Source organism: Callorhinus ursinus, unplaced genomic scaffold, assembly GCF_003265705.2.
Source record: "Callorhinus ursinus isolate GAN/ISIS: 27379988/994484 unplaced genomic scaffold, GSC_fseal_2.0 scaffold64, whole genome shotgun sequence".
Lineage (NCBI taxonomy): Eukaryota > Metazoa > Chordata > Mammalia > Carnivora > Otariidae > Callorhinus > Callorhinus ursinus.
The window spans coordinates 3,379,811-3,391,079 of NW_027397126.1; the positions used below are offsets into that span (position 1 = coordinate 3,379,811).

The following is an 11,269-nucleotide window of genomic DNA, read 5'->3' on the forward strand; positions in this document are numbered from 1 at the left end:
ACCAGGCTTTTCTAATCGAGAAAAATTCTAACCCTTTCTAGTTTGTCTTTAAAAAAGGGCAATACCAGTAGGAAATCAAGTCCAGAGCGCCCACAATGCTTTTTATTTAGTTATTTTTTGTTAACGTGACCTGATTAATTTTATTGCATTCAGTATTTCTTTAATTAAAGAATAATTGACATACAATATTGTATTAGTTTCAGGCATACAGCATAGTGAATCCATATTTGCATACCTTATTAAATGGTCACCGTAATAAGTAGCAATCAAGGAGACAGTGATATTAGAAATGGCTATCAGGAGTTTCCCTAACTCCACCAGAACTAAGCACACAAGAGCCATTTCTGCCAAGCACTGGGCACTACAGGAAGACAGTCTTAAACTGTGAGGACTGTGTGTAAATATTAAAAAATCGACTTGAAAAAAAAAAACTTAATTGGGTTGAGACTTCATGTGAGGGCTAATCCAAGGGAAATAGGAGTCCAGGGTACCCATCTTGCAATTCCTTTTTAAGATTTGCATGTGCGTGTATGCTCATGGTTCCCATCCAAGTGACCAGATCTAAGTAAGACACATATAAGGAGCCTTTTGCCTCTAGAATGCAATAATAATTACAGTCAAATCATTTGTTATGTCATGCATTTAATCACTATTTTTTAAATAAGTTGCTTCCAAGATGGATAGGATTAATCTCAATAATGATTGCAAATAGATTTCCTGCTATCAGTGTTTTAAAGGATAGTGAGCATAAAATAGTTGGTATAAGTTTGCTTTTTCACATGTGGTTTTTATTTTTATTGAGCCCTTAATTATTTTGGATGCCTTTAGGGATAACTTCGTTGCATTTTATGTTGCAAATAATGGTTATCTCCTTATCACTTTCATCACTGTCATATATCATGATATCACTGCTGCTCACATTGTCACAGGATACATTGTCTCTGTAATCTGCCTCATGAAAGGACTTGAAAAAAGACTTCACTTCATTTGGAAAAGGTGAGTTTTGAGCATTTCTGTCCTTTGTCTCAGAAATATTGAACAAAGTCTCAGAAGAATTTCGGCAAACTAGCCATTTTTCCGTATAGCATTGACAAATCTTGATTAACAGAGGCCTAGATAACATGCCTGCCTTAACTGTACTAACTGACCTTTTTAGATTACGATGTCTAGGGGATTTGGTGAGTTTCTGTAAACTGGATCGCCTGGGTGACAAGATATGCTTTTGTGAACGGGATGGCTTGGTTGGCCTTACTGGATATTGTAGACTGGCTGGCCAAGGTGGCCTCACTGCCTTATTTGGATAGGATGAACAAGCCTGGCCACCTAGCTTACAGGCATGAGCTAGCTTATGTGGCTTTTCTAGATTATGTATTCTATATGACTTCCCTGGGTGGGCTGACCTGAATATTTTTTGTGGGCTTGATGGCTTATGTGACTTTTCTTGACTTAATAGGCTGTTTAACTTTTCTGTACTAGATGATATACATTGCTTTCCTGGACTCGAGGGCCTGATTAGCTTTTCTGCCCTGGATGGTCTGGATGAATTTTCTGGGCTTGAGGGCCCAGAAAACTTGTCTCTACTAGATAGCATGGATTGTTTTTCTAGACTGCATGGACTGGCTATCTTGTATTCACTGAATGATATTTTGGATGATTTGGATGACTTGGCTGTCACATCTTCTTTCTTGAGCCTGAAAATATAGAAAATTTGGAATATGACATCTTAAAACAAAAGAGTACAATTGCTGTCACCAGAAAACACAGGCTACTATGTCAGTTTAGACTTATTGGTCTTTTTTTAGCTCTGGTAGAAAAATTGAACACAGTATTAGTATGGTAAAAGTCATGACTTGGGTTATAGATATGAACTCATGCTGAATACTTTTTATTTTTCTTGAGAGTATATTTCAGATGCATTAGATAATCATATAGCCTACATATGGAATGACACAAAGTTGTTTCAAGTCTACTGTTGAGAAGGAGAGAGAGCTTCACTTATTCTAGAAATTAAACTTTAAAAAAGTCGCAGGTTGGGGGTGCCTGGGTGGCTCAGCCAGTTAAGCATCTGACTTTGGCTCAGGTCATGATCCCAGGGTCCTAGGATGGAGCCCTTCGTCAGGCTCCCCGCTCAGCAGGGAGTCTGCTTCTCCCTCTCCTACCCACCTCCCTGCCCTGTGCTCTTTCTCTCAAATAAATAAAATCTTTTTTTAAAAAAGTCACAAGTTGATATGCAACTCATAGACAACTGTCACAACTTGTCATCAGGAAAGAATAAACTCTTTAGACCATATTCACTGTTTCCTTCCTATCATATTTACACCATCAAGTTATCTATCCATGCATACTTATATTCACAATATTCCTCTAAAACTAAAGGAATAGAGCACCGGTGTATTTTAGTCATCGGTCCTTATATTGGGAAATTTTTAGGGAACCGCTATATCAGGGCCAGCCTGATTCTCCTATGGGAAAGGCAGGGAATGAGACAACAAGAACAACAGGGAATAATTTTTGCTATTATGTCTTAAAATGGTAGATTATCCAAAATGTTTTATTGTTTTTGGAATGCAGAGACCCAACTCCCTCTCTCTCCCCTTCTTTATTTTCTTTTCAAAAATTTTTTTATTTTTTTAAAAGATTTTATTATTTATTTGACAGTGAGACAGAGCACAAGCAGGGGGAGTGACAGGCAGAGGGAAATGAAGAAGCAGGCTCCCCACAGAGCAGGGGGAGCCCTATGTGGGACTTGATCCCAGGACCCTGGGATGATGACCTGAGCAGAAGGCAGTCGCTTAACCAACTGAGCCATCCAGATGCCCTCTTTTCAAATTATTTATTTAAATTCTAGTCAGGTAACATACAGTGCAATATTGGTTTCAGTCTCTCCCCTTCTTTATTCTCCCTGTCTTATTTAGATAGTCAAGCCCTTTTTTCCTAGACTCAATTTATAATGAAATTAATAGCCTGGGGCTCAGCTGAACCCTCAGTAAGAGATAGCTTTAGAATATGCTAAAATTGATAATGTACTTGAGAATATTTAAGAGCTGATATTATTGAAGTGAAGGTATCCACCCACAAGATGAACTCTTTAGAAGTCTGGGGTTAACATTAAGTAACCACAACAGCAATGAAATCTCCACTATATGTATACACACAACTTGCATTCTTAATTTAAGGGTGTAAAACTTACGTTCCTGCTTTGGGTGCTTCGTTGCTCATACACTTGTAATGGAGAAAACAAAAACAGGTAAAGACAAAAGCTATGATCGTAATACCAATTATGATAACGAGTAGACGTCTCCTAAAGTTGTCTATTTCAGTCTCCGTTGATTGAACGTGCTTAGCTCCCGTCGAAGAGGTTGTTTCACCAGAAAATGTGTTATCTTCCGTTTGGTAGTGGTTTGCCACTAAAGGTCAAAAATCAGATCTTTTTATCAGTGATTTTTTAAAGCATGATAAGTGTTCCACTGTCATTTTCCTCCCTCTATCACATCCCCAGCCACAGTCTAGATGCCAAATCTCTGGCTAATCAGTACAATTACCTTGGTTACCCCTGCATCATGGTTTGCTCACCCCATTACCTATGTTTTTGAGTGTATGTATGTCTTGCACATGTGAATGCACTTGAGTGTTAATGTTTGTGTGTGAATGTATATGGTGGAAAAGCGGGTAGGACAAGAAAAAACTCTTGTTGAAGCCTACTATATGTTAGGTACCATACTAGATTAGTTGAGGGTAGGGGTTGGTGGATTTGGGTGGGGAAGGGGAGTGAAGGGGGACAATATGTCTATACCCTATGCTTCTGTGTTGCTTGGATTTTTCACACAGAAGTAAAACTCTCAGGGGGAGGAGGGTAGGGGGATGGGTTAGCCTGGTGATGGGTATTAAAGAGGGCACATTCTGCATGGAGCACTGGGTGTTATGAACAAACAATGAATCATGGATCACTACATCAAAAACTAATGATGTAATATATGGTGATTAACATAACAATAAAAAATTTTAAAAAAAGATGTAAAACTCTCAGGTGTTTTCCTATAAATTCTTTTTTTCCTATTTTTTTATTATGTTAATCACCATACAGTCCATCATTAGTTTGTGATGTAGTGTTCCATGATTCATTGTTTGCATATAATACCCAGTGCTCCATGCAGAACGTGCCCTCTTTAATACCCATCACCAGGCTAACCCATCCTCCCACCCTCCTCCCCTCTAGAACCCTCAGTTTGTTTTTCAGAGCCCATAGTCTCTCATGGTTTGTTTCCCCCTCCAATTTACCCCCCTTCATTCTTCCCCTCCTGCTATCTTCTTCTTCTTTTTTTTAAACATATAATGTATTATTTGTTGCAGAGGTACAGGTCTGTGATTCAACAGTCTTGCACACTTCACAGCACTCACCATAGCACATACCCTCCCCAATGTCTATCACCCAGCCACCCCATCCCTCCCACCCCCCACCACTCCAGCAACCCTCCGTTTGTTTCCTGAGATTAAGAATTCCTCATATCAGTGAGGTCATCCTATAAATTCTTAAAGACCTACTAAAGGTAACATCCAAGAAACAGCAGATTTCTTAAACACAGCTAGCTTGTCTAATTAAGGCTCAAGTACATAATATAATAGATCCTAATTTCTAAGTTTTAAGGTTAGGCACATACCTGTAGTAGAAGATCCATCACTTTGGTTTGTATTTAAACAACTGTTTGTCCAAAAGGACAAAAGTAGGACATAAATAAAAAGATTCATGTCCAGGGATTTGTTCAAATGTTTCTTCTACCAAGGAAACTGCTGTCTTTGATAGGGCTCAGCCTGTTCTAGGAGTTTATGACATCATTATCATTTTGTGTCATAGTCTGACAACATAATCTCACCATGGAGAAGCCCAAGCTTCTGTGTATAAATACTGTCAAATGATTTTTAACAGTTTATTTCTCCACATCAAATATTCTATTAAATTCAAATCAAGAAGGTTGGGGAATTATTAAAAGCATAGAGGGAGATATTTAGAGAAGATAGGGAAAATGGGATTGCTTTAGATATTGAAGAACTATTTCTCCTTATTAAATGGTAAGGGGGCACTTTTCAGCCTTGTAGTAATTCTTAAGTGTTATAGGGGTTAAATCATCCTGGGGTATAAGTCTGTAGGATTTTTTTTTGTTAACAAAATTAAGATATTATAAAACAGTAGTAGTTAAAACAGTATGGTACTGGCATAAAAATAGACACATAGATTCAATGGAATAAAACAGAAAACCCAGAAATAAACCCACAATTATGTGGTCAATTAGTCTTTGACAAAGGAGGAATGACTACACAATGGGAAAGCTGGACAGCCACATGCAAAAGAATAAAACTGGACCACTTTCTTTCACCATACACAAAAATAAACTCAAAATGGATTAAAGACCTAAATGTGAGGCCTGAAACCATAAAAATCCTTGAGGAGAGCACAGGCAATAATCTCTCTGACAATGGCTATAGCAACACTTTTCTAGATGTGTATCCTGAGGCAAAGGAAATAAAAGTAAAAATAAACTATTGGGACTACATCTAAATAAAAACTTCTGTACAGTGAAGGAAACAATAAAAACAAACAAAAAAACCCTTAAAAGTCTCCCATCCTACTGAATGGGAGAAGATATTTGCAAATGATTTATCCAATAAAGGGTTAGTATCCAAAATATATAAAGAACTTAGACAACTCAACACCCAAAAAACAAATAATCCAATTAAAATATGGGCAGAAGACATGAACAGACATTTCTCCGAAGAAGACATACAGATGGCCAATGGACACATAAAAAGATACTCAACATCACTCATCATTAGGGAACTGCAAATCAAAACCACAATGAGATATCACCTCAAAGCTGTCAGAATGGCTAAAATGAAAAACAGAAGAAACAAGTATTGGCAAGGTTGTAGAGAAGAAGGAACCCTCTTGCACTGTTGGTGGGAATGCAAATTGCTGCAGCCACTGTGGAAAACAGTTTGGAGGTTCCTCAAAAATTAGAAATAGAACTACTCTATAATCCAATCATTGCACTACAAGGTATTTTCCCCCCAAAATACAAAAACACTAATTCGAAGTGCTATAAGCACTCCTATGTTTGTTGCTGCATTATTTACAATAGCCAAACTATGGAAGCAGCCCAAGTGTCCATTGATAGATGAATGGATAAAGAAGAGGTGGTTTAGATATATACAATGGAATATTATTCAGCCATAAAAAAATGAAATCTTGCCATTTGCAATGATATGGATGGAGCTGGAGAGTATAATCCTAAGTGAAATAAGTCAGTCAGAGAAAGACAAATACCATACAATTTCACTCATATGTGGAATTTAAGAAACAAAACAAATGAACAAAGAAAAATAAGGCAAACCAAGAAACAGACTCTTAACTATAGAGAACAAACTGATGGTTACCAGAGGGGAGTTAGGTGGGGGGATGGGTAAAATAGGGGATGAGGATTAAAGAGTACACTTATCATGATGGAAAAAAATAATAAAATGATAAAAAAGGGTGAAAGGAAAGTAACAATTACAATTCATATCGAGGTTTGGTATGATACAGAGAATCTCATCTTTTCCTCAAGATCTCATCTTTTCCTTGTGAACTATTAAGTTTCAGAGAACCCAAAACTATTCTTTTATAATACAGTAACTTTTTTTTCATTTAAAAATAAATTGTAATGGGGTGCCTGGGTAGCTCAGTCAGTTAAGTGTCCGACTCTTGATTTTGGCCAGGTCATGATCTCGGGGTCCAGTCCTGCATGGGGCTCTGCGCTGGGTGTGGAGCCTGCTTAAGATTCTCTTTCTCCCTCTGGCCCTTCCCCCAAATTGTAATAATTAGTGAATGCCAGTGAAAATAATGATGTCTGTGGTTAATATAAGGCAGTAAAGATTAGAAATCAGTGTTCTTTTTTAAAAAAGATTTTATTTATTTATTTGAGAGAGAATGAGAGAGAGAGAGCACGAGAGGGGGGAGGATCAGAGGGAGAAGCAGACTCCTCGCTGTGCGGGGAGCCCGATGAGGGACTTGATCCCAGGACTCCAGGATCATGACCTGAGCTGAAGGCAATTGCCCAACCAACTGAGTCACCCAGGCGCCCTAAAAAAGATTTTATTTTTAAGAAATCTCTTTACCCAACGTGGGGTTCAAACTCACAACCCTGAGATCAAGAGTTGCATGCTCTATTGACTAAGCCAGCCAGGCGCCCCTAGACCTCGGTGTTCTTAATGCTTTGAAATTAATGTTGAAAAGCTGAAATTCATTCTTTTGATTAACTTGACTGCCACACTGAGCATATCTGTGTATTGCTCCCTTAAAATGTTCAATATTTGGATGCTGATTAGAAGCTATCTGTATTCAACTCCTCTGTTGTTAATTCTGAAGTGTTATTTACACATTGTTATGGTGCACCTTACCTTGGTTCCTTTCTCTGTTTATTAAATCTACCATTTGACAGAATAAACACCAGGTAAATCAAAGAGGTGCCTTTGTTCTGTGTGGTTATTGTACAAAGCAACTACGGCTGCTGCCACAAGTCTCCAGAATAAAACCTGACTCTGAGCAAGTATAAAACTCTAGGGACAAGCATAACCCTACCCAAAGTGGCTATCTATATTTTCCAATGTACAAGTCCCCAAATACACTATTTGAAAGGCAATTTAATGTTTTGGCAAAAAAAAAAATGAATATTACTAAGGGATTGGGTCTTGTCAATTTTCCTAAGCCACAATAACCACTCACAAAATTTAAGTTTTCTTTTTTTTAAAAAAGATTTTATTTATTTATTTGAGAGAGAGCGAATGTGAGTATGAGAGAGTGAGAGAGGGCACAAGCAGGGGGAAAGGGTAGAGGGAGAGGGAGAAGCAGACTCCCGGCTGAGCAGGGAACCCGATGGGGGGCTCGATCCCAGGACCCTGAGATCATGACCTAAGCCAAAGGCAGATGCTTAACCAGGAGCCCCAAAATTTAAGTTTTCAAATAAAATAATTGAAATTAACTTTTCCTACCTCTTATACTTCAGTAACCTTATTTATCTGTCAGGAAAAAAAATTAAGGTTTGAATAGTCCCTTAACCTTTTTTTTTTTAAAGATTTTATTTATTTATTTGAGAGAGAGAATGAGATAGAATGAGCATGAGAGGGGGGGAGGGTCAGAGGGAGAAGCAGACTCCCTGCTGAGCAGGGAGCTCGACGCGGGACTCGATCCTGGGACTCCAGGACCATGACCTGAGCCGAAGGCAGCCGCCCAACGAACTGAGCCACCCAGGTGCCCCGTCCCTTAACCTTTTTATTGAGCTACTGCTAACCATCAAGCTGAAGCTCAGTCCAATCATTCATTTATTCAGCAAACATTTATGGAGTGTTCCTATAATGCAGATACCATGCTTAATGCTGCAGATCCCAAAATAGGCAAGATAAAAATTCCTGTACCCCTGGAACTTATATTCCAGTAGAGAATACAAGTAATTACAAAATAGTGTGAAGTGGGCTATATTAAGACTAAGCACAGTCCTTGGGGAGAGAAAGATCATTCTAACAATGATTGGAAAGTATGGATTAGAAGGGAACTCAGTTTGTTGGGGAGACCACTAGGAAGAAGAGAGAAGATGGTTACCAAAATTGAGGTACTGAGGATAGAGATAAATGGATGAATTTTTAGAACTATTAAAAGAAATTAAATTGACATGATTTGGTTCGTGACTGTTCAAGGGAAGGAAAGGGAAGAGTTGAGGATAGCTCAGAATTCTGGCTCAAATAACTGAGTGACTATTGGTCCTATTCATTGAGACAGAGGACACAGGCGAAGTTGGAGCTTTGAAGAGAATGGGGGTAGTAGAAGTTGATGAGTTCAGTTTGGGTTATGTTGAGCTTAAGGTTTTTATGCGATATCCAAGTACACATGTCCAGAAGCCAGTTAAATATATGGACTTGAAGTTCAGAAGATGGATTCCAGGTAGGAGTCATCAGCATCTAGAACAGGCTTCTTAACACTTTTTGTGCCATTGGCAGTCTGGGGAAGCCTGTGAACCCTGTTTCAGAATAATATTTTTAAATGTACAAAATGAAATGCATAGGATTATAAATGAAGTGAATTATACTGAAATAGTTATCAAATACAAGAATTGTGATGTAATAATACATGTAATTTTTGACTCATTAAAGAGATCTAGTGGTGGATCTAATAACTACTATGAACTGAAATAATGATAAACATAAAAAATATTTTGAGATATTTGTAACAAATATAATATATTAAACTGTATAATATATTAAACTATATATTGCAGATCAGAAAGCTGTAATCTGATACAGAGCCATTGAAGGTGGGAGTAGGGATGGGGATAGGGGCTGGGGGAGGAATTTGAAGAATTTCTATCTGATGGCTTCTGTTTTCCTACTGAATGACAAGGGGACTCATCCTTTGGGAGTAGAAGGGGCAGAGGTTTGAGGACTGGGGAGAGTTTTGGATTGATGCTATGGAGAACAGAAAGACTGAAGAAACTATCTGATGAGATATGGTTGTGATTTTTGCCCTTTCTCTGGCTTAGTGAGAAAAATATGTTTCCCTTTAATGATAAAGTTATTTCTATGGCAGTTGATGTGTTTATTAAGCTAAAAAATTAATCAGCATAATACTACTACTTGGGAAGTAACTAAGGGCTGCTACATAATGTAGCATTCAACTTTCTGCACAGTTTTCCCTGACAACCATATTCTGTGGATATATAACTAGTGGACCAGTACATACTGTTCAAGGAGCTGACTCATCTTGGAACTCTGAAGTCTAGGCCCTTAAAGCAGGGTAACCACAACACCTTTGCTTGGTAGATGCTCCAGTCTCCCTTTGTTCAGCCTATCCTCTGCCTGCCCTAATTTCAGCTTCACATATGAACAAGGACAGTCTATTTGTAGGAAAATTTCCCTGAGAGGTGTGGGTGGTTGGAGGATTCTGTGGCAATGGGGAAAGCACAGTGCATTTTCCCAAATGGACTGGCTCTTTCAATTTTGTGTTGCATGACAATAAGTCATTCTCAAACATTTATTGAGGGCTTCTTATGTGCCTTTGGCATTTCAGTGGTAGAGACAATTGAGGGGAGTGGGAAATGGACATTAAAAAAAAACAGGCAGTGATAGATACTATAAAGGTTCTGGGAAAGTCAATAACAAGTTTGATTTCATCAAGAGGGTCAGGGGAAGCTTTCCTAAGGAAGCAACACTGGGGCAGAGTTCTGAAATATGAGTGAGAATGAATTAAGAAAAGAATGTCCTAAGTGGAGGAGACACATAGGCAAAGGCCCTGTGGTGGGATGGAGGGCAGCAAGTTGGAGACCCCAAAAGAAGGTAAGAGAGTGGAGACCAGAGAAGTTTGGGCCTTGTAGGTCAACTTAAGTGCATTGGCCTTCATTCTAAGAACAGTGGGATTTCATTGAAGAATTTCTGGCTTAGAGAGTGACATAATAAGATCTGCATTTTAGAAAAATCGCAGTAGCTTTTGTATGGGGAATAGATTGGAGGGGCACAAGTAGGAGAAAGTAGTAAGATAATTAGGAGGCTGTTACAGTGCTGATAGTAGATGGTGGCTTGAAGCATAGTAGTGGTGGTGAAGATGGAGAAAAACTGATGAATTTGAGAAATAGTTTGATGGTGGGTAGGACTTGATGGGTTTGCAATGGGGCATGAGGTGGAGAGAGGTATCAAGGTTGATTATTCGTTCAACAAAATCTTGTCTATTATGTGACAAGAAGCTTTGTGTTAGGCACGGAGCATTCAAAAGGACATAGTTCCTGGGACGCCTGGGTGGCTCAGTCGGTTAAACGGCTGCCTTCGGCTCAGGTCATGATCCTGGGGTCCTGAGATCAAGTCCCGCGTCGGGCTCTCTGCTCAGTGGGGAGCCTGCTTCTCCCTCTCCCTCTGCCTCTCTCCCCAGCTTGTACTCTCTCTCTCAAATAAACAAATAAAATCTTAAAAAAAAAAGACATAGTTCCTACCTTCAAGGAGTTTGAAATCTAATGGGAGAGACAGGTAAATAACCAATCACTATGCAGCACATGACAATGTCATGCAGGTGTGATGTCACAGGAACACACAAAAAGAGTATCTATTCAGAGTGGGGACCCCTGGAGGAGATGACCCTTGAGATGTGTGTTTTTTTAAAAAAATTTTATTTATTTGAGAGAGAGAAAGCATGTGTGCGCAAGAGAGCACACACGAGCAGGGGGAGGGGCAGAGGGGGAGGGAGAAGGAGAAGCAGGCT

General features: G+C 38.9%; 1 protein-coding gene across 1 annotated transcript; it reads right to left on the reverse strand.

Moving 5' to 3' along the window:
- Positions 1 to 641: 641 nt before the first annotated feature.
- Positions 642 to 4,796, reverse strand: CUNHXorf66 (chromosome unknown CXorf66 homolog). The gene is made up of 3 exons (XM_025861572.2): positions 4,659 to 4,796; positions 3,191 to 3,407; positions 642 to 1,691 (listed from the first exon to the last, which is right to left on the reverse strand). Exons 1-3 carry the CDS (start codon positions 4,744 to 4,746, stop codon positions 806 to 808), a joined length of 1,191 nt encoding a protein of 396 aa, XP_025717357.2. The 5' UTR covers positions 4,747 to 4,796; the 3' UTR covers positions 642 to 805.
- Positions 4,797 to 11,269: the final 6,473 nt, after the last annotated feature.